Source organism: Primulina huaijiensis, chromosome 3 (genome assembly GCF_012295235.1).
Source record: "Primulina huaijiensis isolate GDHJ02 chromosome 3, ASM1229523v2, whole genome shotgun sequence".
NCBI classification, from domain to species: Eukaryota; Viridiplantae; Streptophyta; class Magnoliopsida; order Lamiales; family Gesneriaceae; genus Primulina; species Primulina huaijiensis.
Window position 1 is genome coordinate 2,027,263 of NC_133308.1, and position 25,671 is coordinate 2,052,933.

At 36.2% G+C, this 25,671-nt stretch overlaps 3 protein-coding genes and 1 pseudogene across 6 annotated transcripts; 1 reads left to right on the forward strand and 3 right to left on the reverse strand.

Moving 5' to 3' along the window:
• The first annotated feature begins 2,694 nt into the window (after window positions 1-2,694).
• LOC140972959 (GTP cyclohydrolase 1) lies at window positions 2,695-5,395 on the forward strand. Of its 3 annotated transcripts, none has more exons than XM_073435448.1 (3): window positions 2,699-3,056; window positions 3,326-3,529; window positions 4,096-5,395. In XM_073435448.1, the coding sequence occupies exons 1-3, from the start codon at window positions 3,041-3,043 to the stop codon at window positions 5,262-5,264; spliced, it is 1,389 nt and encodes a 462-aa protein (XP_073291549.1). In that variant the 5' UTR covers window positions 2,699-3,040; the 3' UTR covers window positions 5,265-5,395. The 3 variants fall into 3 exon arrangements, with proteins under 3 accessions (XP_073291551.1, XP_073291549.1, XP_073291550.1); XM_073435449.1 differs by having other exon boundaries at window positions 2,701-3,056; window positions 3,210-3,529; XM_073435450.1 differs by having other exon boundaries at window positions 2,695-3,529; window positions 4,040-5,395.
• Window positions 5,396-6,686: 1,291 nt separating this feature from the next.
• On the reverse strand, window positions 6,687-12,451 carry LOC140972961 (serine/threonine-protein kinase MHK). Of its 2 annotated transcripts, none has more exons than XM_073435452.1 (18): window positions 12,297-12,451; window positions 11,253-11,641; window positions 11,065-11,143; window positions 10,898-10,966; window positions 10,672-10,761; window positions 9,892-10,030; window positions 9,691-9,793; window positions 9,549-9,601; window positions 9,186-9,252; window positions 8,793-8,901; window positions 8,623-8,688; window positions 8,486-8,554; window positions 8,360-8,411; window positions 8,181-8,285; window positions 7,804-7,835; window positions 7,667-7,712; window positions 7,456-7,531; window positions 6,687-7,109 (listed from the first exon to the last, which is right to left on the reverse strand). In XM_073435452.1, exons 2-18 carry the CDS (start codon window positions 11,258-11,260, stop codon window positions 6,980-6,982), a joined length of 1,293 nt encoding a protein of 430 aa, XP_073291553.1. In that variant the 5' UTR covers window positions 11,261-11,641; window positions 12,297-12,451; the 3' UTR covers window positions 6,687-6,979. The 2 variants fall into 2 exon arrangements, with proteins under 2 accessions (XP_073291553.1, XP_073291552.1); XM_073435451.1 differs by having other exon boundaries at window positions 11,253-11,628; window positions 12,297-12,449.
• Window positions 12,452-14,220: 1,769 nt separating this feature from the next.
• Window positions 14,221-21,022, reverse strand: LOC140974643 (UV-B-induced protein At3g17800, chloroplastic-like; annotated as a pseudogene).
• Window positions 21,023-22,147: 1,125 nt separating this feature from the next.
• On the reverse strand, window positions 22,148-24,554 carry LOC140972058 (probable glucan endo-1,3-beta-glucosidase A6). The gene is made up of 3 exons (XM_073434527.1): window positions 24,268-24,554; window positions 22,894-24,180; window positions 22,148-22,395 (listed from the first exon to the last, which is right to left on the reverse strand). Exons 1-3 carry the CDS (start codon window positions 24,326-24,328, stop codon window positions 22,358-22,360), a joined length of 1,386 nt encoding a protein of 461 aa, XP_073290628.1. The 5' UTR covers window positions 24,329-24,554; the 3' UTR covers window positions 22,148-22,357.
• Window positions 24,555-25,671: the final 1,117 nt, after the last annotated feature.

Sequence of the window (25,671 nt, forward strand, 5' to 3'; positions counted from 1 at the left end):
GATAAATTTCAAATGATACATATAGATTTCCAATGGTGCACGTATAAAATCAACCTCAATTACTAATGAATATTTGAAATTATATAGTTTGATATAAAATATATTGAAAATTTACTTGAATTTTGTTCATCCAAACAAATCAATAAAATAGAAATCTATATATTTAAAATTTATGTCTAAAATGCAGCAATCCAAACACAATTTGATTTGATTTCAAAATCATTATCTCGTTTGAACGAACAAAATCTAAGTTAATTTTACCTCCTTTTCATATCAAATTTCAATAATAATTGTCTCCGAATTCAAATGACACCCAATGAATCCAAATTTGTATTCTTCACTCAAGATGAAATGTAATTCAAAAATTTGTTAAATGACGGGCTTGGATTAATGTTAATGATATCTTATAAAATAATAGCTAATCAATGGATGGGTTGCATACGTTACTTTTTGCTGCATTTGATTTATCATAATCAATGGTAATTACTTCCATTGGATTGAACAAGTTTATGAAATGTTTTCCTAGACTTGGTGCATCTCTTAGTTGCTTACATTGGCACTGCTCTTATTCTAAGACGTGGAAACAATGCAATTTTCTAGTAAGAAATGGCTAAAGTTATCAACATAATCCGGACAAGTCCATTTATTAATTCCTTGACCAATGTTTGGCTTTATATTGAGTTAATGTATCAATCCAGAATAAGCACTGCGAGTAGTGCAAACAGTAGTGTATGTTACTCAACAAGATGGTTATTGCCTTATTGGCATATCCTTTCTGTGAGAGAGTAGGTTGAAATATGATGCACTTAGTGGATTTCAAGGAAATAAAATGAATTAAAGAGATTATTTTAGTTGGTTCTGATTAAGGCTTCATTGTTTTACCTCTTGATTTGTTCCCTACACATGAAAATTCGTCTTTAGCAGATTTAATGTCTCCAAGTGTATCTGTGCACTTTATTTGATGCCTGATATAGTGATATTCTCCTTTTTTTATATTTGTAAGGAATGCAAATATATTTACTTATTCTTGCTGAGTGTTAGGCAAGCATAATTCAGTTTCCTCCAGGAAAATATTGTGAAGCAGTACTTACCCATAAGCAATTGAGTATTTAGTCTGTCATGGTGTATTGGTTAAAAACATTATGGATACAAAATCTTGGAGGACTTCATGTTAGTTGAGAATGCCTCTCTAACTCCTACTACCTCACCTATTCAATGCATATAGCAAGAACACATGGGTTACAGGAAGTTTTTTGATTTGGCAATGTTCCAGAAAAGCAGTGAATGAAACAAGAATATACTGGATGCCCGTTTTCGAGAGTAAATCAACAGCCCCAGGGCCAGGACACCTATATTCTGGATTAGATTGGTCGTTCTTGATATTACGTGTTTCATGGAAAATCTCTCACAAAATCTAGTCATGCAATGTATACATTACATTGTGAAACATGATTCTGCTTCTACAAAAAAGATTCTGGTAAAAAAATCAGTAATGGAATAAATTATTTATCAAATTCTATAAATGTCTAATTTTCATTTTTCACTTGAGTTTACAAAACTACTAACTTCTTATTTTTCTCCACTTATTCTTAATTTTACAATTTAATCATTTATTTTAAAACAGAAACCATTGCAAACCCTCTCTAAACATACTTACTTTCAAAAGAATATCATCAATAATTATAAAAAAACCATGAAAGATATAATGCTACTCTGATATAGGCATATAAGATCTACCATTCATTGGACATGAGGCTTTTATAGTCCATGGGTTTAATGTAGAGTCTCATACTCAATGAATAACGAAAATTATAGCTGACAAAATGAGTTGGGTTTGCTCTGTCAAATAGGTGAGTCGGTTTGACAATTTTTCAACATACCTAAACGGCAGGGTGTGACATATTGTCGGCCAGACCACCTCAACCCGCCAAATATAATTAAAATTTGATGGATTGGTCTATCTCATCTCATCAAATAGTGAGTTCGGCGGATTGTGAGTCGACCCGTTGAACCTTTTAACCGCTATAACAGTGAAACATAGTATCTCCACTGAATAAATAATAATGTAGTGACGGGTTACATCATACATAGAAAAATATTATATATGTTTTGGTTTATAGTGCTTTTATCTTTTTAGATTTCTTTTATTATAATTATAATATTGGTTGGAGTGGGAGGCTGTGTTAAATTCACTTTGGATGAATCAATGTGCAAGTATATAAATTATATATGTAGGTCTCTTGTGAAATGGTCTCACGAATTTTTATCTGTGATATGGGTCAATCCTACCGATATTCACAATAAAAAGTAATAATCTTAGCATAAAAAGTAATACTTTTTCATGGATGACTCAAATAAGAGATCTGTCTCACAAAATATGACCCGTGAGAATGTCTCACACAAGTTTTTTGATAAATTATAAATACTAGTTTCTTCAAAAGTAATTTCAACTTTTTTTTAATTGAACCTCAAGTGAAATATCCATGTTTGGTTTGAATAACAATAAAAAAATATCTCCTTTTTATTTCAAATATGTTCAGAAGTAAATATATAATAAAAATATATAATCTATCGAAAAATATTAATAAAAAGTTGTGATTTCTAAACAAGCCTTACACGAACAAAGGGCATATTGGTACAATTATTGGGCCTAAACGACATATGTTCAAAAGTTGAAGGGGTGAAATGAAAAAAGGATTTCACATCAAATTCAGCAGCCGCCGCGATTACGCGTATTGTTAACGCCGCCATCGGGGGAATATGCGGTCTACGGAAGCGTCAGTAAACGAGAGGATAGCTCGCCGAACAATACCTTGCGGCCACGTACAAAAGCATATTCGTTCAGATGAATAATTTCTAAGTAAATTTCTGTTGAGGAGAAAAAGCGAATGAAAGGGAAAAAACCTTCCACACATTCCAAAATCAACACCAACCCTACATTTTTATATACCTAATCCCACACCCACGCCATCTCTTCTTCATCTTCCTCCTCTAATTTCAACTCTTCATTCCTCTCCATTGGCCCCAACAGGGAGTTTCTATGTCTGAAGCGTTTGGTATATTGTTTACTGTTTTTTTTCTTTCATTTATTTTTTTATTCGTGAGGCTGGTTTGTGTTTTTGGTCTTTTTTTTATTTGGGTACTAGCAAAGTTTCGATCTTTCGCAGTTATTTCCATTAAACGGCTTTTTTTTCTCTTGTACCTTGTAGCATTAGACGTATGATTAAGTGTCATCCTCTGGCTTTTACGAATCTTGAAACTGTGATTCGAGTTGGGTGGTCGGTTGTTTGGATTTGAATTTTTTTTCTGTCAATGGGCGCTTTAGATGAGGATCATTATAATGTGGAACTGGAGAATGGAGTGAATCTTGGAGGCTGTGTTGAGCTGGATTTTGAGGAGGAGATTGAAACTGTGGCCACTGAAGATGCTGTAAAGGTCCTGTTGCAGGGATTGGGTGAAGATATCAACCGTGAAGGTCTTTTAAAGACTCCTATTAGAGTGGCGAAGGCCTTTAGAGAAGGGACCAAAGGTGATCTTTTATTGCCTTGTATATACTGTAAAAATCTCATTATTGCGATTGGATCTTCTCTCTTTTTTATTACATATATAGAATATATCCATAACAAATTAGAAATGTAAGATTTATGTGACGAGGTCCATCACTCGTGATAAATGGGAGCTGTAAGTTTTGAATGACTACTGCTGATAGTTCCATTGAAAAGTTGCGCATATTAACTTTGGTTGACACCTTCGAAGATGGGTATAGTATCATAAGGAGAGTGACAATAAGCAAATCTGTCAAAAGGCGGAAGCGTCAGATTGGTCAGTTGGGTTTTGGCAGATCTGGAGATGGAGATTTTGGTAATAAGAACTAATATATAAATATCGATCCTTTGGTATGGGTGGCCTGAATCATGATTTTTTTTACCGTGGAATATATGAACCAGGCAACTAATTGAGCAGCTAAGTCAATTTTGTGGTGTTCACTTCTTGTTTCATGCATATTTACTTTCTGAGGCTCCGCTTTCATATTTTGTAGGGGTTGAAAGCGTTTTTCTGCTAAAAGATGGAGTTGATATCTGCTCATGTTTCCAGGTTATAAGCAGAAGGTGAAAGATATTATTGATGGCAGTTTATTCCCGGAAGCTGGGGTAGAAAGCAGAATTGGTCATGGTGGTGGAGCAGGTGGACTCGTAATTGTTCGGGATCTTGATCTATTCTCATATTGCGAGTCTTGCTTGCTTCCTTTTCAGATTAAGTGTCATATCGGCTATGTCGCATCTGGTCAGCGAGTTTTAGGCCTAAGCAAGCTCTCTCGAGTTGCTGAAGTTTTTGCTAAGCGGCTTCAAGACCCTCAACGGCTGGCCGGTGACATTTGTGGAGCTTTGCAGCATGGTATCCAACCCACTGGAGTTGCTGTTGTCCTCCAGTGTTCCCACATTCATTTCCCAAATTTTGAGTCTGCACTCTCCGATCCAAATCATCAGGGTTGGGAAAAGATATCAGTAAAGTCAGGATCTGGAGTTTTTGACTGTGAGAAGGCAGGTATCTGGACTGATTTTTTTGGTCTTTTGAGATTCCGGGGTATAAATGATGACGACACCCGTTCTGCATCCTCGAATGACAAATATTGGTGTCCATATCAGACTTTTTCCAAGAAGCTTGGATCAGATTCGACAATGCTTGATGCTGCAGCTTCAATTCTTTGTTCCTTGGGGGAGAACCCATTGAGGGAAGAGCTTATAAAAACTCCATCCTGCTATTTAAAGTGGTTGATGAACTTTAAAAACTCAGATTTGGACCTGAAGCTTAATGGATTTGTTCAAAGTAAGAGAGATACTTTAACTTCTGATGTGGATCTAAGTTGTAACGAAAAACATCTCTTTTCTGAGCTGAACCTGTCGTTGTGGTCATTATGTGAGCACCATTTGCTTCCCTTTCATGGTATGGTGCACGTAGGCTATTATGGTTCCAACGGAGCCAAGCCTATTGGAAAATCCATTATACAATCAATAGTACATTTTTATGGTTTCAAGCTCCAAGTTCAAGAAAGGCTGACCAGGCAGATAGCTGAGATGGTTTCCTCGTTTGTAAGTGAAGATGTAATGGTGGTGGTTGAAGCTAGTCACACTTGTATGATTTCTCGAGGGATCGAGAAGTTTGGAAGCAATACAGTTACAATCGCTGTCTTGGGTCGATTTTCCACTGATCCCACAGCAAGGGAAAACTTTTTGCAGATTATTCCCAACTTCACTTCTTGTTGATTTTCACTTGAAATATGTATTCCCTGGATGGTTCTTTTTCTATGATGGCCACAATGCATGGAGGATTTGGAACCAGTTAACATTTAAATATATTGAGATTATACAAAGGATTCTTGCTCTTTTATGATTTACCTCTTGGAAACTCTATACTGCAGAGAGTGAATTCTCCACTGCTTTGATCTTCTGCCATCGATCTGCTGTGCTTGTATTCTGTAATTCGTTCTTTGAAATTTTCCTTCTAAGAACGAAACTGAGCTCAACATTCTTTTTGCTGCTATTCCAAAATTTGAAAACGAAAATAAATCTTTATCTCGAAATTTGTGGGAATAAAATTTATAAACAAGTTTATTTTTTATCCTTATAATTATTAAAAAAATAAGAAAAATATTATTAAATCTAAAAAATTTATTATATATATTTGAGAGAGATCAAATAACAATTACATAATAACATGTACTTATTGAGAAATTTTCATATTATCCTGTAACTTTCTTTTGTGGGCCCAAGTTGTAATTAATGCAATTATAATAAGAAGCGGCTGGAAAATTCCCAACTACTACTTTCTTCGGTTTTAGTTATCAATCAACATCTACCCTTTTTTATATCTAATAAAAATTTATTTCTTTATATATTTATTTTTTATTCGATCTCAAATATATAATCCATTTTTTATATTTAATAATATGACTTATATCATTAAATACATCAACTAGTTTTTTTTATCATATTAAAATATTTATTAAATAAGAGTAAAATAAGAAATTAAATTTACTTTTTCTATTTTAATTTTTGTGAAAAGATATGCAAATCTGAATACATGAAACGAAGTGAATATCTATTTAATTTTATTGGGGTTTATTGTCTTTGGCTAAAACCCCAACCTTTGATTAAGGAACCTGTAATTCACCCAAATTAATTTAATAACAAAGTTTTATGTAGGCATGCTAAAAAAAATTGAAGGATATCAAGAATAAATAGAAAGAGTAACAGGAGTCTCGAACACTTAGAGGAACTAGATTTGGTAATAATAACGTTGTTTTGTTTATAGTAAGGGATTGGACACTAATTTATGTCAAATCTGTTATCAAGTTGCTTAATCCTTTACTAATCAGATTGACTATTTACTACTTAAAGATACTATGTGATATAAGGAGAGAATAAAATTGTAATGATTACGTAAAAACATGACAAAATAGCACAACAAATCGGTTGTGCTTTCGACGGGGTAGAAGTTGAAACTACTCTCGAAAGTCCAAACCGAAACTGTCTTAGAGTTGGCTCCTACTCGTTGTAATAATGTTGTTTCTTTAACACATGTTTGGAACTAGTTTCTTATCTTTTACTACAGTACACCTTATTCTATATAATTTGAATACTATAAAAATTAATGCTGGCACAAGCAGATTACTCGCGATAACAAAGTTGGCAAAATCATATCTTACTCCAAAGAGTAAACCAAAACCATCATTCCAATTAACTGTGAGCATCTACAGTCATGCCTAGTAACTTCGTAACAGTTACTTGCATGACTATCTACCCTATCACCACCCTATGAAAACGATGAGAGCAGTATTTCTGGGGGAAGAATTTCCCAGAATAATTATTTGGATAGTACTTTACAGTATATCACTAGTCAAAGGTTAGATTTGTAGTCAACTTTGATACGAACCTCCTCCACAAGACCATACACCCAGACGAAGCACAGTTGTGCCATGTCAAAGGTGATGAACATGCTGGAATGGGGAGGATGTTGCCATTAAGGGGCGGTCCAGGATGTTGGATTGAAAGGAACCCATGGAAAATCCTGCGGATTGTGGAGCTCCAATTGATGGATGTGGAACTGAACTGCAATTGGTGAAAAAAGTACAAAGATTGATACAGCCATAAGAAACTCAACCATGTAACCTCCAGTAGCTAAAAATATGCTGTACATGGCCATCTAAAGAAACATAGACATCATAAATCTGAAAATGAAAGCTTGTCCATATCATAAATTCATAGATTTGATAACCGTTGTAAATCAGTGAAAAGTCAACCATCAATAAGAGAGGACCGGAATTTTTAATTGCACAAAAAAATTTTATACTCGATCCAGCTGAATTTTACTTTATCCCCAACATATTATATTGCTGCAATGAACCAGCATGCAGCATTTTCACCACAAACTCAAATTTACAGGTGTGCAACTTACCTGAAAGATAGGGATAGGGAAGACTCCACAGATGTAGTAATTACACTGGGATCAGAAGGAAATAATGACCAGAAATCTGCAAATCGATAGCAACTATCATTTCTTCTTGAAGGAAAAAATAATTGTGTAGGCAATTCGATCAGGAACAAGGCATTGGATGAGCTAGAAAGTTAAATACAATAACAATGACCTACCAAATGGCACAAATTACCTGGTTGTTGAGAATGTTCATGAAAACCAGTGCAGATCTTTACATCCTAGAAGGTCACAACTATGTCAAGGAAAACCTTGAACCCCCCCCCCCTCTCCCCATCTTATCAGAAGAAAGAGAAACAAAAGAAAACATACCTCTTTGGTGCCTTGGCTTTTGTGGACCTTCTCTACAAAAAGTAAAAATACTCATCAAGTAAAAGTAAACTTTCAATAAAAGGTATGTAGTTAGTTACAAACGCATGTAGTTAGTTCAAAACTAGATTCAATAGGAAATTTGTACCACATGAAGCCTAGGCACATCCATGCCACCACAGTTGTCATCGTCTACTTTCTAGTTGTACAATTGTTACCAGGTTAAGCATTAACCAATGCACAAGTTACATTTTCCCTCATATCAGTTAGTCTCACAACAGGATATCTACTGTTGTTTTGGTCCAAAGAAAATGTAAACATATGTCCATATCAGGATCAACATAAAAAATCATGAAAAATCACAAACAGAACTTCATTACCCAAGTTCGGGGCTGTAGGGTTCAATGCGAGTGTCAAGCCAAGAAAACAATCATCTGATGCTGGCCCAAAGTTCCATAGGTTCAGTTCAAGATTTGGCTCAGATCCTACAGTATTGCTAGTAAGTAGAGATTATAGATCTGCATCATTGAGAAGAATGCAAGTTACCAACTGCAATTACCTAGACTAAGCTGCAGTGCATCTCCAGGTAGACGAGGAATTCGCTTGGCAACCTGTCAAATGGCAGAAGTAAGGTTCAAATGAAGCAACAACAATAGGATTTTAGATATACAATGACACATATTACATGAAAGAAAGGATGCTGCAAACATTGATCAGCGGTTGGCCTCTTTAATGGATCCCAAGAACATAGTTGCTGTTAAAGAAGAGGATTTAGCACAAGGTTGCCAAATAAAACCCAGAAAAGTATCAGACTAAAGCTACCTTGATTAAGTCAATTGCTTCAAAACTTGCATTTGGAATAACATCCGAAAGATCAACAGGCATAATCTATATAAAAAAATACATACTCAAATAAGTTGAAAATATAAGAGAAGGAACTAAATCTAAAACACAGTAGTAGTAGATGAATGCGCAAATTAAATTGAAATTACGTCTGAAAACGTGATATCAACCAATCGCAAAATGTTAGTAGCCTCAGGAAATGTATTCCAATCGGGTGCTCCAAGTACACAGCAGATCTTGTATAATTGATCAATTTCACTGGTCATGAATGAAAAAAGAATCATAAAAATTAGGACACAGCTCTAGAAACATCACTAATAGTTTACTAGCTTGATGATGCTGACATCTCACATAAACAGTAAACAAGTCATAATTAAAGGTACTTCAGAATTTTAAAAAATAAAACACATGCCCACACAAACAAAAATTTGTAATTAACCTGTTGAAATTTAACGATGACAGAACTAAGATACATGTGAAGTATGCAAACAGTGATATGACTAAAGACAGATAAATCTGAAAACCAGATAAAGAACGGTCACCTTCCCCCAGGAAAAATTGGGCACAAACTGAAAAGCTCAGCCAGTATAGCACCAACTGCCCACATATCTGTGAGGTTTTGTGCGTATAATTAGCCATATATTCAAATGTAAACAATGAGAAGATAGAAAAATGATTCAAAATCTCTCTTTTTCAGAAACATTTAAATCAAAATCCACTAAAGTTTGGAGCACCAAAATCCATCCACTCTGGCACAGGTTTCATAATTGTAATGTGTTACAAGAAAATGGATAGCGTAGAAATTGGCTGCACTAGCACACCCAGTAAAAGTAAGAATACAAGAGTTTGATCAAACTTTAAATTAAAATGAATAGAAATGTCAGAGACAATATGGTTTTGTGTACCAATGGCAGGGGTATAGGACGAAGATTGCAACAACACTTCCGGAGCTCGATACCTAGTACAAATAATATGTACAATCATCAATCAGACAATTATATATCACAAGCATGAGCAAGAAATGGCAGGCAAACAAAGATGTCTCACCAACGAGTGGAAACATAATCAGTAAAAGGGGGTGTCGATGAGAGTTCTCTAGCCAGTCCAAAGTCAGCAATCTTTATTGTATTGTTTGTCACCAGCAAATTTTCTGGAAGCAGAAAGAGTATAAATGGATTAGGTCCACAACTATGATTCTTCTCATAATAAAAGTACCAATCCATCTGATGTAGAAAAATGCTAATATACCAGGTTTTAAATCCCGATGAAAAAAATCATGTTTATGTACGTGAGCAAGCCCTTGAAGCACCTGAGACATTAAGTCTCGAATATCTTCTTCTGAAAATGATGTTTGCCGCTCTTTCATTATTTGGTATAGATTATGTTCCTGAAAATAAAAGCCCATGATCAAGATTGTATGGCAGTTTAGTTCATCTACAATACTCATTTATCAAGTGTCATCCCTTCAAGGTCATCAGGTTTCGATTAACAAGTCCAATTTCCAAATCCATTTTTCCAACATCAGCAATTTGTGTAGCCCTTCTCTACGAAGTAGATTAAAAAATAACCAAAGCCAAGGCAATGTTTTTTTATCTTTCCTATCCTTTTTCAGCATTCATATCCAGATATCATTTTGTCATTTCCTGTTTCCCATTGCCTCAATGCTCAACAATTTTGTTATATATTTCACGTCATTGATCCTTGATTTCGTTTGACAGTCTATGAATTTTTTTTCCTCAGTTCTAGTTCCTCTTTAAAAAAAACAATGTTGCATGACTAATTATGCTGCCATTCGAATATTCTGCTAGTATGCTGCATTGCTACCTGCTAAATGTAAACTCAACATACAAAAACCAGGAGTTGAGTTCAATGAAAAAAGATATATTTCTATCAGGCATAAGGGAAAAAGAATAGAAGCTCAGAATTTTTAGTGAGGATATTTTTAACAAAAAATCAGTGACTGAGAGAAGCTTAACTATACCTCTAAATGAAGGACAGTTTAAGAGATAAAAAAGATATCAATCATACCATATACTCAAATATGAAGAAAAGCTCATTATTTTCATGGACAATCTCCAACAACTTGATGATGTTAGGATGATTCAACTTACGGAGAGACTGCACAGAAGGAACAAACAAAAGTGTTAATAGTTTCTTCCCAAATACAAGTACAAAGACCAGCTATATTTAGTTGTTCAGACTCCATCACGCTTTTATCAGCTTCAAGCATAGAGCAAGTATGAGCATGAATCACCTTAACTTCACGTAGGTTTACACATTCATCCCAGTAATAGAACTTTCTCTTCATTTTTTTGACTGCAACCTGAAATGGATACAGAATGTAAAAAAGGTTCCACATTTCCTACTCTGAGGAGTATCAGAGAGAAATAGACTAGAAACAATTACAGAAAAAGCCCTTACAATCTCATATCTTTCAATGCTAATGGCTTTATATACACTTCCGCAAGTTCCATCTCCAAGCTCCTCCAAAATTTTATACCTGCTACGAAATTGTAAATGAAAACACTAAGTCTCACAAGTCTCACAGACATAAGTCAAAGAAATCGCTGTACTTAAAGAAAGATAGTCAGAAAAACAAAGAAGCTCGCCTTTCCATCCTTCGACACACAAAATACTGAACAGTCAAGTTTAGGTCAATGGACTTCTAATCTCTTGAGAGAGGTTTCTACACAATCTAAACAGTATTCCTCAACGAACTGTATGTTTGCATCCGCGTTTGTGTCAATCGAATAATACAGTATGTGGTAAAAGGCAGGCTTTTCATCATAAGAATGGTTGAAAATTAACCAAAATGCTATCAACATGCTTATATGCAGCCTTCTACAAGCTGCGAGCAAAGATTATCATTTAACAGAAGCCATTGCGCCCTAAAATGCCTGCTAAAAATGTTGCAGCAACTGATCTTCCAAAATAATTAACAATCGTTCGCTTAGCTTTTCGTGTATCTCAAAAAATCTCAACGATCTGCAAAAAAAAGCTGAAGCAAAAAATCAAATTATGATTGACTCATCAATGCCAGTGAAAAATGGCTGAAAAATGGAAAAAGAAACAGCTGTCATCTGGAAACGCAAGGAAAAACCGAAATCAGCTAAACTCATATCACCAAGCAAATGAAGATTAACTATATCAATCGATTTCTACCCAGATTGAGGTCCAGCAGATCGCGAGAGACAAAAGGAATACACTCGCATCGTTTAAGTACCCTTGAAAAATAATTTATAAAATCACAATAACAAGACGAGTGATCATAAAAGTTCCATCAAACCCAATCTGAATTTAAATAAACTCACAATAATTTAACACCTAAGAAAAAACAAATCACACAATACAACTAATTAAAGGCTAAGATAATCGGTAAAGTAAAAATAAAATTCAACAAACCAAACAGAACGGGGAAAATTCAATCTCGAGAATCCTACATGCGAGTAAATTTAAAAAATGAACGACCTTTATTCCAATAACTCAAACAATCTAATAATACACACGCATAAAACAGAAAATTCAAAACACATACAACGCTCAAATAATCACAATTTAAAGAAGACAAACTGAGACCCACCCACGCACAAAGTTATTACCCAAAATGGGAAGGAAAAAAAAATAAAACGGAAAAATTAGCGAATTGAACTCACCTTAACACAACAGGTGTGAAAGAAGAAGGATCTAGGGAGGGGATTTGATGCCGGGATCAAGAACGTAACAAGGCAGGAATCGTTGAAAACAAGGCACGGAGAGAAGACTGAAGAGAGAGAGAGGGAGAATTGGATGAATGAAAAGGTAAGGTAGGATATGAATATATTGACAGCAAAATCCGCAGAATAATAATAACAACATATAAATATATTAATAAATGTAAAGAAAAAATTATTTTATTTTATTTTATTTTATTTTATTTAATTAATCTATCTATTAAAAGAAAGATCCATCAAATATTTTTTTCAAAAGAAATCCATATGATATCTATCCGTATATATTCAAAATTATACTTGTGAGTCCAATCACGGTTGAACATCAAACATTTAAGTATTTACAACAATTATTGATATCCAGATATATACAAGTACCAGAATCATCTTTAGTCCAGATTTTAGATATTCAGAAAGCCAAGAAAGTTGTGCAAATTGACAATTGCTCAAGAGGAGCTGGGCTATCAGCTGAGCCCGGATAGTGAGAGTTCGGGTAGTATAATCAGTAAGCAGTACTCCACGTCACGATTATCCACCCAAACATCCCGGTACAGGTGTCACTTCTGAGCTCACGGGTATGGGATGTCCTGTATTGATATTCATTGGGAGGTCTTTCAGCGCATGTGGGGTGATGTAATTAAGCTGAAGTAGATATGAGTTGTCAGATTTAGCAGTATAAGTAAACAGAAACATAGGCGATTCAATAATGCTTAAGTGTTCATTGAAAACAAAGTCATCATTGATTTCTCTTCTATAAATAACATGTTTGTTTTGATATTAATAAATTTTTTGTTGTATAAATGATTTTACGAGTTTTGTTGTACCTATAATATTACTCTTTAAACATTCGACCAAAAATGAAATCAAGCTACTTAAATTTTTCGATATCTAATCATTGTATGATATTTATTTGGATTGAAAAGTTTGAAATTAAGATTACGGAGTTATTTCAAATAATTAATTCTAATACAATCTATCATTCCAAATAGGAAATGGAAAGGCGAGATACAACGTCGTTTATTTTAACCTATTATTCCAGTTGGGAAGGTGGAGATGCATCGACTTTTATTTTATCCTTCCCCATAAGAAATGAAATATCAAAATTCTTCATTTATATAATATTCTTCGATTAGATTTATCGTTTGGCCAATCATATCAAAAAAGGACCAATTTTATATTTCTTATTCATTTTTAGGTGTTGATATAGTTAAGAGTGAATCTCTTGTAATTGTGAGTCGAATCGACTCGATTCATATTTGAAGTCAGATGTATTACTTTATAAATTACTATTATTATTATTATTAAAATGAAAAAAAAACATATATATATATAATAAAATTATAAAAGGAATCACACAATATAATTATCAACCCAATCTGATTGAGGTATAAATCCATAATATTTTCAGAAATAAAAATTTATGTGGTTGCATTTTATTTTATTTTATTTTTCTCAAATGGAAGTTGATTGTAAATTTCTAAAAAGTCAACCCCATACACGGACATCCTAGGCATTCTTGAAAGAAAACAAATAATTCAAGAGAAATTTCACAACTTCAATGGCTATTATTTCACATTCTTCGTATAAAATTTTCATCCGAGTAGGTCTGTAATGAGACGATTTCATGGATCTACTTCTGTGAGAAGGGTCAACCCGATCCATATTTAAAATGAAAATCAGTATTTGTTAACATTAAATTTAATATTTTTCCATGAATCAGGTCGGGTTGGAGATATGTCTAAGAAAATTGACGCGTGAAACGGTATCACAAGAATTGTGTATCCGAGGTTTAAATCTCACATATGCACAAATAGCAAACATATTTCTAGTATGGATATATTGTAAAAAAAAAAAGGTTCCACATATTGATTCAATTCACAACATTCTCAGTCACATATCCAACAGCATCCTTGCAATTTTTCAACAAACCTGCCACGATTTCGCTCACCATCTGTAAACAAGCATTCAACAGTTCTACAAATTCCTCCACAACCCCATTAAACATAGTACTCAAATTTTCGATCAATCCGGCTACTGCTGAAGCTAAACCAGATGGAGTACTCAATGTCACTTCTTTAACGAGATTGAACAAAAATGATACGATAGTTATAATCTCTTGGATTATAAAACCGAACAGGTACTCCAGTAATGCCTTGATCATGTCTCTGACTTGTTCTAGCACCATTTGGCTGCCTTCTCCCTGGATTTTGAGCATCTGTATCAATTTCACGAGTATATGGGCTGTTGCAGTGAAGATCAAACGAGTTATTAAGTTCGATAACGTGCTGAAAACGAAAAATAAGGTTTTCAAGGGGAGAACTATCATTTCTGGAGGATGGAAATCAAGAATATTGGAAAGGTTTTTGCAATATTTTATTTTCAGCTAGAGTAATGAAGAAGGAAGTTGTATAGACAGTTTCATCGTTGAATTTCAGTTATTTAATCTGCTTTCTTTTTTTGGAGTATAATATAAGGTAGTTGTTTTCCACAAATTATAACAATTCAAAGTCATTTTAAAAGGAAGATTGAGTATGATACAAGAAATTTGAATTTGAGGAGTAAAGAAAGACTTGAGGTAGAGAAGGTCAGTTATATTAATTAAGTGGCAATATATTTAATCTGTCTTTCTTACGGAGGAGCATCTCTTCTGCATCATACAGAAATCCGACTTCATTTAACCAATTCAAGAATTCATTACTAATTCTGTGGAACTGGAATATATACATTATTTTGTTGTTAAGAAACTAAAGCATGTTCATGCATAAGCTTGAAAAAAAGAAAACTAGTATGCACAAATATACGAGCACAGATCGTGCTATTGTAGGACCATACTCAGTTTTCCTCGAGCATATACACAGCATTCACACAGTTTTCTGCTTCTAGGAGGAAAGTGTTGGTTCCACGTGCGGAATTTGAGATAATAAACCCGAAAATAAAGAATAAACTGGACACCGAGATTTACGTGGAAAACCCCTAAAAATTATTAGGGTAAAAACCACGGGCAAGATGAAAAGAATTTCCACTATAATATTTTGTGGTGTACAACTCACTCACTGTGTTTCCAAAGAGAACACACTCTCTTAATACAGGAGAACAAAACACCTCACAAATATTATAGAACTAAGCACTCAAATGCTATAAGATGAGAGAAAACTCGAAGAAGGGATAATTTCAGAATGAATGGGGGAGCTCTATTTATAGAGCCCCTTGTCCGTGTGAATATGCGTTAAAAACGCGTATTCATATTTCCGTCTGAATTTCCTTCTACTGCACCAACTTTGACAAATCAATTGCCAATCAACACGTTTAAAATTCACAAATTCAGCTGCCCATTCAATGATGCCACCGTTGTTGACTTGCCGACATTTCTCCCACTTGAAGATTGATTGAGAATCAAGCACATCTTCACACATCCTTTCAATCTTGTCATTACCTGCTGCTTACGTTTTTGTTAGGCCACTTGATGATCTACACCACTCAAACTTATCAGTGTTAACTGGCTTGGTCAGAAAATCAGCTATGTTATCCTTTGTATGAATCTCCTGCATATCCACGCTTCCTTCTTCTACTACTTCCCGCACAAAGTGAAATTGTACTCCAATGTGTTTCGTCTTGGAATGAAAGGCTGGATTCCTTGCAATGTACAAGGCACTCTGACTTTCACAAAATAAAGGAACATTCTCTTGTTTGTGTCCGATCTCCTCCAATAACTTTTTAATCCATATTGCCTCCTTGCAACCTTGAGTAGCTGCCATGTATTCTGCCTCTGTTGTAGATAACGCCACAATTGTCTGCAGTTTTGAAACCCAGCTTACTGCTCCTCCTGCAAGTGTAAACACATAACCAGTAGTAGATTTTCTCTTCTCAGGATCCCCTGCATAATCTGAGTCGACATAGCCCCTGAGTGTAAAATCCGATCCTCCATAACATAATGCAGCATTCGAGATACCCTTAATGTATCTAAGGATCCTCTTAACAGTACTTCAATGCTCTCTTCCAGGATTCACCATATACCAACTAACTGCTCCCACTGCTTGAGCAATGTCCGGTCTTGTACAGATCATCGCGAATATCAAACTTCCCACTGCTGATGCATATGGTACTCGAGACATCTCCATCAACTCTGCTTCACTGCTAGGACACATATCTGAGGATAACTTGAAGTTAACAGGAAGAGGGGTCGAAATTGGCTTACTATCTTGCATGTTGAAGCGTTGCAAGACTTTCTTAAATAATTTTTCTGGGAAAGCCAAATATTTCTGTTACTTCTATCTCGGTTAATTTGCATCCCTAGAATCTTGTTTGCTGGTCCCAAGTCATTCATATCAAATTCTCTAGCCAATTGTGCCTTCAATCCTTGGACATGATCTTTGTTGGGGCCTACTACCAACATACCTTCCACATACAACAGCAAAATGATATAATCATCACCAGACCTCTTGAAATACGTACAAGGGTCTGCACTCAGTCTGTTGTATCCAAGGCTCATGATATAGGAATCAAATCTCTTGTACCAACACCTCGGCGCCTGTTTGAGACCGTACAGAGATTTGTTCAACCTGCAAACCAAGTTCTCTTTGCCTTTTTCCGCAAAACCTCCTGGCTGGAACATATAGATTTCTTCTTCAAGATCTCCATGTAGAAATGCCGTTTTCACATCTAGCTGTTCTAGATGTAGGTCAAACACCGCACACAATGCCAACACTGCTCTGATTGTTGTAAGCCGAACCACATGAGAAAATATCTCATTGAAGTCAATTCTTTCTTTTTGAGCATACCCTTTTACCACCAATCTAGCACGATACCGCTCTACTTGGTTATTGCCATCACGCTTGATCTTATAGACCCATATGTTGCCAATGGCTTTCCTTCCTCGTGGTAGTGTAACAAGATCTCAAGTTTTATTCATGTCTAATGCCTCCAATTCTTTTTGCATTGCTATCATCCACAAGGATACATCCGAGCTTTGAGTAGCTTCGTGAAAACTTGATGGCTCACCATCCTCTGATAATAGACCATATGCAATATTGCTTTCAGTGCCATAATCTGAAAGCCAACTTGGTGGTCTTCTGTCTCGAGTTCACTGCCTCACATTGGAAACTTCATACTCAACATGTTCTTGTTCTTCGTGCTCTGGTACTGCTTCACAAGAAATTTGACCTTCATCCGTCTTATTTTACACCTGAAATATAGTAGTTTCTGAATTCGGTGTGCCTTTGTCTCCCATTACTTTATCTTCTTCGAAGATAATATCCCTGCTGATGACAAGCTTGTGAACAGTAGGATCCCACAAGCGAAACCCCTTTACTCCATCAGCATAACCCAAGAAGATATATTTTCTGGATTTTGAATCCAACTTCGATCTTTCTTGTTAATTGTACATAACGTACACCGGACTTCCAAATGTATGCAAATGAGAATAATCTGTCGGCTTCCCAGTTCACATCTCCATCGGAGTCTTCAGATCAATCGCCACTAAAGGAGAACGATTGATAATATAACAAGCGATTTTGACTGCTTCTGCCCAAAATGACTTGTCTAGACCCGCAGTCCTCAACATAGCTCTTGTTCTGTTCAACAAGGTCCTGTTCATCCGCTCCGCCACTCCATTCTGTGGTGGTGTGTAAGCTGTCGTGAATTGTCTTTTGATGCCCTCATGTTGACAAAATGCATCAAATTCGTCACTGGTATATTATCCTCCATTGTCAGTCCTCAGACACTTGATTTTCTTTTCAGAATCAATCAACCCGCACTTTGAAATCTTTGAAGACTTGGAAAACATCTGATTTCTTCTTGATTGGATACAACCAACATCTCCTAGAGAAATCATCAATGAACGAGACAAAGTATCTCGCTCCTCCTAGGGATACAACTGGTGCTTGCCAAACATCCGAATGAATCAGCTCCAATATGCTTTTGCTCCTGACAGTAGAAGTGCCAAACTTTAATCTGTGTTGTTTATTGGTAACACAGTGCTCACAAAAGAGTAACGACACTTTTGTAAGTCCCGGCAGCAGCTTCCATTCTGAGAGAATTTTCAACCCCCGTTCTGACATATGCCCGAGCTTTCTATGCCATAACACTGTTAATTCTTCTCCTGAACCATTTGATGCAACAGCTAGTTCTGCCTCTTTGTATGTTTCTCCCAAAAATACATACAGATTTGCAGCAATCTTTTCCGCCTTCATAACCACAAGCGCGCCTTTCACAATTTTCATTATCTCATTCTCGATACGAGTTTTGCACCCGATGTCATCCAATTGCCCCAAGGACAAAAGATTTTTCGTCAGTCCTTTTCACATATCGTACCTCCTATATGGTGCAAATGGTGCCATCAAACATTTTAATTTTGATAGTACCGACCCCAGCGATTTCCAAGGTATGATCGTTTCCCATGAATACAGATCCTCCAGAGACTAGTTCATAATGATCAAACCATTCTCTCCGAGACGTCATGTGCCACGTCGCTCCTGAATCCATAATCCATGTGTCACAAAATTTGTGTCTGCCTTCTGCAACTGTTGCTGCTTCGCTGAATAATATTTCACCACTGCCTGAAGTACTGGCCACATTTCCTTGAAAACTCTTCTCGATACTCGTACACTCGTTCTTGAAGTGCCCTTTACCGCCACATTTAAAGCAGTAAATATTTTTCATCTTACTTCTCGATTCTGATCTACCTCGTCTTTGGCTCCCACTGGAGTCACGGTCCATAAATCTTCCTCTTATCATCGGTAAAGCCTCAGCCTGCTTTGAGGTTACCAACCTATCTTTCTTATTCTTGCGCCGACTTTCTTCTCCGAGAACCGCAGTTAAGACATCGTCGAATCTTAGAAAGCTCATAAGAATATTGTTGGTAATGTTGATGATAAGTTGATCATATGAATCTGATAGACTTTGAAGTAGAAGCTCCGTACGTTCATTTTCCCCTATTTTATGCCACATGGAAGTGAGTTGGGCAAATAGAGTATTTAGTGTGTTGATATGGTCGGTCATCGATGAGGATTCCGCCATCCGAAGAGTATAAAGCCTTCTCTTTAGGAAAATCATGTTGTGTAGGGACTTGACCTCGTACATCTTTGTCAGAGTATCTCAAATAACTTTGGCTGTTTTTATCTCAGAGATACTTGACAATACTTCGTCTGCTATAGCCAAGTGTAAATTGACAACAGCGTTGTCATTCATCTCATTCCACTTTCCATCATCCGTAATCTCCACCGGTCTATCTCCAATAGCCGCCAAGCAATTCTCCTTTCTTAAAACTGCTTGTATCTTTATTTTCCACAGCATAAAATTGCTTCCATTGAACTTTGCTATCTCGTATCTGTCCGCCATTATGTCTACAACAATTTGGTAGACTGGACAAAATAATCCCGCCTTAAATAAAAAATCTCAAAAAATCTTTTCTGATGTGGAAGATCAGTCTAGGCTGCAACCACAGAGCATACTCAGAATTTTAAGAAATTTTAAACCAAGGCTCTGATACCACTTGTTGGTCCCACGTGCGGAATTTGAGATAATAATCCCGAAGATAAATAATAAACTGGACACCGAGATTTACGTGGAAAACCCCTAAAAATTATTAGGGTAAAAACCACGGGCAAGATGAAAAGAATTTCCACTATAATATTTTGTGGTGTACAACTCACTCACTGTGTGTCCAAAGAGAACACACTCTCTTAATACAGGAGAACAAAACACCTCAGAAATATTATAGAACTAAGAACTCAAATGCTATTAGATGAGAGAAAACTCGAAGAAGGGATAATTTCAGAATGAGGGGGAGCTCTATTTATAGAGCCCCTTGTCCGTGTGAATACGCGTTAAAAACGCGTATTCATATTTCCGTCTGAATTTCCTTCTACTGCACCAACTTTGACAAATCAATTGCCAATCAACACGTTTAAAATTCACAAATTCAGTTGTCCATTCAATGCTGCCACCTTTGTTGACTTGCCGACAGAAAGAACCAAAAGCGATAGCTTCGAGCACAAATCTCTTCATTCTTGCAAAAGATGTTGAAATTATCACGTCAGATTCGAGCTAACCAGTCTTCTTGTCTTCAAAGAGAGCACAAGTGTATCTCTCTATCAGAATCACAGCCTCAGTAGACTTCGGTTTTGCACCCATCTGGATAGTTTCTTGGTCAAATCCCATCAAATAACGCCTTAAATTTTTTGGTTTTTTAACTGATCCATATGATACTTGACTCACAGAAGCAGACCTCGCATTGCTGCTGTGGCCGAAGGCAACGAGATTTGATTCTAAAGAAAATGTGTCTGGCACAGGTACGTGGGTACGATCACCAGTGCTAAAGTTGCTATGGTAAAGACCCCGTTCCAAACTGTGTCTTGGAGAAGCGGACTTCAAAAAGTATCCATAGAGAACCGAAGCAGCATACAATTAATTGCAGAGACGGAGCCTTTCAATCTCAGAATGGCCCAACTCTCTGTGACATTTGAATTTGTCCTCCATCCAACAACATCATTCAAATGTTCCCCCACCATCTCCACAGCCTCAGTGCTATGGATAGACTCTAGTTCCCAGTCCCTCGAAGGCCAGATCTCCAGCCGACCATTAAAGACACATCGTGAAATCCGGGGGACTAGATAAACTCCAATCTCAGAAAACTTGTAATGAATAAGAATATACATAACATCTTCGATCCCAGCTCAGCATTGCAATCCTCCTGCCAAAATTACATTCAAGTTAGTCCAAGAGTGCACAAAGTGAACGATAAAATAATGAGTTTAATGTTAAAATGAATTATGAGAGAAGAGATATATTAATATAATGTGTATATGGCATGTGGACCTCACGATTTTTGATAAGATGATTAGTGTGATACCCTTGTCCCACATCTTAAAAATCAAATATTTAAAATGAGTTTATAATGACTTACAATGGATTCTATAGAAACTTGGGTTAATCATTTTCGTAAACCGAGGACGAATACGAAGTAGTTGCTATATGGGCCCATTGTGCAGTCACACAGGCGCGGGCTCGGGCTCGAGCTCGGGGCGTGACAATGAGTGTTATAACATAAACGAATGCGTATCCTTTTAGGACTCTTGTTTGCTACGTACTGTGTATGGGTCAATAATATTGAGCTGCGAAGGATAAAATAATAATCAAACAATTAGGACTCTTGTTTGCTACTTTGTTCCAACTTCAGATACCCCACCAGTTCATACTTTGATCAACATTGTTGTCCAAGTTCATATTTCATGTTTATTTTATTGTGCTTTTAAGAGAATTATTTCTGCTCCCAGATGATTAATAATTATAGGTTTAAAATAAAGATGTCAACTTTATGAAACATATCTCTCATCCGAAATGTCGAATGAAAAATGATTGTTTTTTATTTCAAAATATCAATTTTTTTGTTATATTAATGATGGAATCGACTCCTCCTATCAATATAAACATTTTATGCAATAAATCATTTCAAATGCGCACAGTTATGGTTTTTTTCCCCTTCTGGAATGCATATTAGTTTAAATCTCCTTAGAAATACGAATTGGAATTCAAATCTCGTTTTATGCAATAAATCATTTCAAATTCTAAAGTATTATTTACTTCTTGTTCAAGATAAGAATCAAATTCGAAGTTTTTTTCTCAAATTAAAAATTTTCCACTTTGATCAAAACAATCAATCCTGGTACACTTTATGTATGAATACAATCTATAATTTATGCTATTTGAGTTATATTTGTCAAATAAATATATATCTTTTATTATATTATTTATACTAGCAGTCGAGACACACGCAAAAAGACTGAAACGCAAGTGGCCCACCAACTTATAACAATCAAATTTAAATGTTTTTTTTGTGGTTAATTAAATAAAATCAGAACTTATTTCGACCAGATAAAATAGAATACAAGACATTGAAAGTGATTCAGTGGGCCGAGTTAATGGCTAGTCGGTAGCCCAATAAGCTCACCACTGGCCTAGAAATGATCGAACAGAGCCCAATAAGGGCTGAATCCACCTTCCGTTCCGTGTCAAAGGTTAACACTTGGAAATTTGCAGGCTTTATAACCTACAATAAATTAAACCACAAAATTATATAAATTCAATTAATATAATAATATATAAATGACTCATCACAAGACATTGAATTACAAAAATTAGATTCTAATACTGTATGAGGAAATTATACAAAAGAGGACATATGGAGCACACGTGACACTTGCATAAAAGATGCCATTTTGGTCAATTTATTTGGCCCCTTGATGAATACATCCAAAAATTTTCAATATTGCTGCTCATACTCTACTAGGAAATTCTTTATAAGAAGGATTTCTCGTATTTTAATGAAAATTGACATAATATGCTGATTCGAGTGGAGTTTTTTAACAAATAGGAGAAAGACTTGAGCTGCAACATTGAAAAATCCTTCTCTACTAATTCACATTTCTTTGGATGAAATTTTTAAAAGAGGATTTTTTAAACTCTTTTAGATGTAATAAATTTAAAAAATTTGATTAATTAATGTATTTTAAAAGTTTGGTTAGAACATGAGGTGAAAAAAACTTACTTGGATCTTTGGAGGTAAGTGCCGCTAATCCGTTGAAAGAACAAGTAGCTCCAGCCGACCTTAGTTGAGTCCAGTAAGATGTAAACGCGTAATTGGCATGGTTGACCAATGAATTCGGGTTGTAGCATTGCCCACCGAGTTGGATCGGGTCGCAGGTTCCATTGCCCTGACTGCAAGCGTACGCCACCGCCTCGGCCACGGCCGTCTTGTTGGCCCCATTTGCCACCACACACCACAGTCTCCCGCTGCTCTCGGGCTTCGGCAGAACTGGGTAGTCCGATACCGGGGTCTTGCCTGATAAATCAATGGGATACACGTGTGACCCGTTCGGATACAACAGCCCGAAATTCCGCTCCGTACCCGGACCCGGCTTCTCGTTCTCGTTGAACAGTGCGAAGATCATGGTTGGGATCACCGCACCGGGGCGAGCAGGTGTCCCGATCGGTGGCTTTGCCGTGAATTTCTTGACCACATTGCGGTTGTAAGTTGCGGCGTTGTAGACATTGGCTCCGAGCTGATCCGGGTCTCCTCCACTGGGCCAACCCGTTTCTGCTAGGAATAGCCGAAGATTCGGGTACCCGAGCCGCTTCATAGCGAATATAATTGCATCCAACATTTGGTCCAGCAAATTGGTGTAGACCAAACCCGAAACTGGATCCGCGTAGGTTAGATTCGTGGACTCGAGCAAGGCGTATTCAAGGTTAATCTGGAGTGGTTGGCCTACCCACGCGAAATACGTGTACACATCAACGAAGAAGAAAGATTTGGTTCTATCCAAGAAACGGAGCAATGGTATGATCACTTTTTCCCTAACATCGGACCTGAAAGTGCCGTTGGAGGGCGGGTATGAAGATTCCAGGGCATCCATAGCTAATGGAGTTCCAACCTTGATTTTTTTCAGCCCGAACATTTTCACAGAGTATCTGATTTTGCACATGGCTGGGACAAGTCTAAACCAGGTCGAGTTCGGTTGGTTGCTTAAAATTTCGTTCCCCACGAGAAGGTAGCGGGTCTTAGATTTGCGATAGAAAGGAACAACATTTGATTGCACCCATTCATCCGCGAGCGTTTGGTTAGTGGAAATGTCGGGAATGAGGTTGTTCGGTACCATGATAGAGATTTGAACGTCGGTGCTTTGGATGGATTTCAGGATTTTTGGGTTTGTTCCGTAGATTTTGATGCGTTTGGCGTGGAGTTTCTGGATGAGTTTAATGGACTCCGAAGGGGTGGGGAGATTATTGCCCAGCTCCCCATAGCACACCCCCATTTTCGGCTGCATTACACCACCTGAAATCAATCCCAAATAAATTAAAAAAAACAGTCATTCATACGGACATAAACGACCCGAACTGGGTAGAGTTTCAAGACACTTACTGCAGAAAGAAGCTGAAAAACAGAGGAGGCAGAAGAGAAGTGAAATAGCAAATGAATCCATGGCGGCTTAGATTCGTTGTGTCAATATTCAGACGTGATGTAAATCGAACAGGAATGATGAATATATAAAGAAATTAATAGTTTGGAGTAGTCGATGAACATAACTTTGTACGGATCTGAGAAATGATAGACAGGAAAACGTGTACGGAACACTGAGATCTGGAAGACATCTATATATACTATACTATGCACGTATTGATTGGATTGAGAGATTTTCAGTTTAGGCTATGTTTGGTAGGTAGGATGATATAATTAGTGGATATCAATTTTGTGTGATTGTTTAATTTGCATGCAGAGATAGTTACTATTGGATATTAAATTTGATTTTTTTTTGTATGTTTTTTTATTTTAAGGATAAAATTGTGTATAATTTTTTTTATATGACAAAAACACATCTCTTATTATGCGATTTTTTCACCCTACAGTCCTCACCACTATCTTATTTATTCCGTAACAATTTTTTTATGCTTTTTTATTTTAAGGATAATAAGTAATAATTTTGATATAAAAAATAATATTTTTTCATTAGTAACCTAAATAGACGATATGTCTCACAAAATTGACATGTGAGAATATCTGACAAAAATTTTTTTTGTTGCTTTAATGTACAAGTAATAGGTTATATCAACTGACAACTTGTGATCCGAAGATATCATGTAAGAGATTTTGCTAACCTCGAAGGATTTATGATATTTTAAAAATTAAAGAATAGAGGTATTTAAATAATGTATTTTCAACCACGAGTTAACTAGCTGCATCTAAATTTCAACACTTTCTGACGGTAGGGTACATGAATTCCGCCAAATTCAAAACCAAACCATAAATGAATAATGGGCACTACAGCTTGAGAGTAATTAGTTTTGTTGAATTCGCTGGGTTAGATACTTAGCAAGCAAAAGTGCAGTTATTGGGGACCCAACGACCTGAAATCTTTGCAGATCATAGCTACCAATTCCAAATAGCCGTTGGAGATTTGTCAATGTGCTCGCTGATTTGACCTCGAACGGCATCCTGCTTCCATTGGTCATGTCTTGCGGATTCCTGTCATTATATGTTGTTTTTATTGTACCTTATTTTTTTCACAAATTAATCTGAAACAAATATGTCAGGAGAGAGGAGGATTTGAATCTCGTGTTGTGTCTATGTGTACTTTTTACACGAGATGATCAGTTGATCATCTGATGAACCTCGTATCATATAGATTTGAAAAATTGTCCGACGAAACGAGCTGATCATCTCGTGTAAAATGAGAACAGCACCAGGTGCTGNATATCACGTTGGCATTGTCAAGGCAGTAAAATTTTTTAACTTGGAATAAGTGTTTTAGAATAGAATTTTCTATCT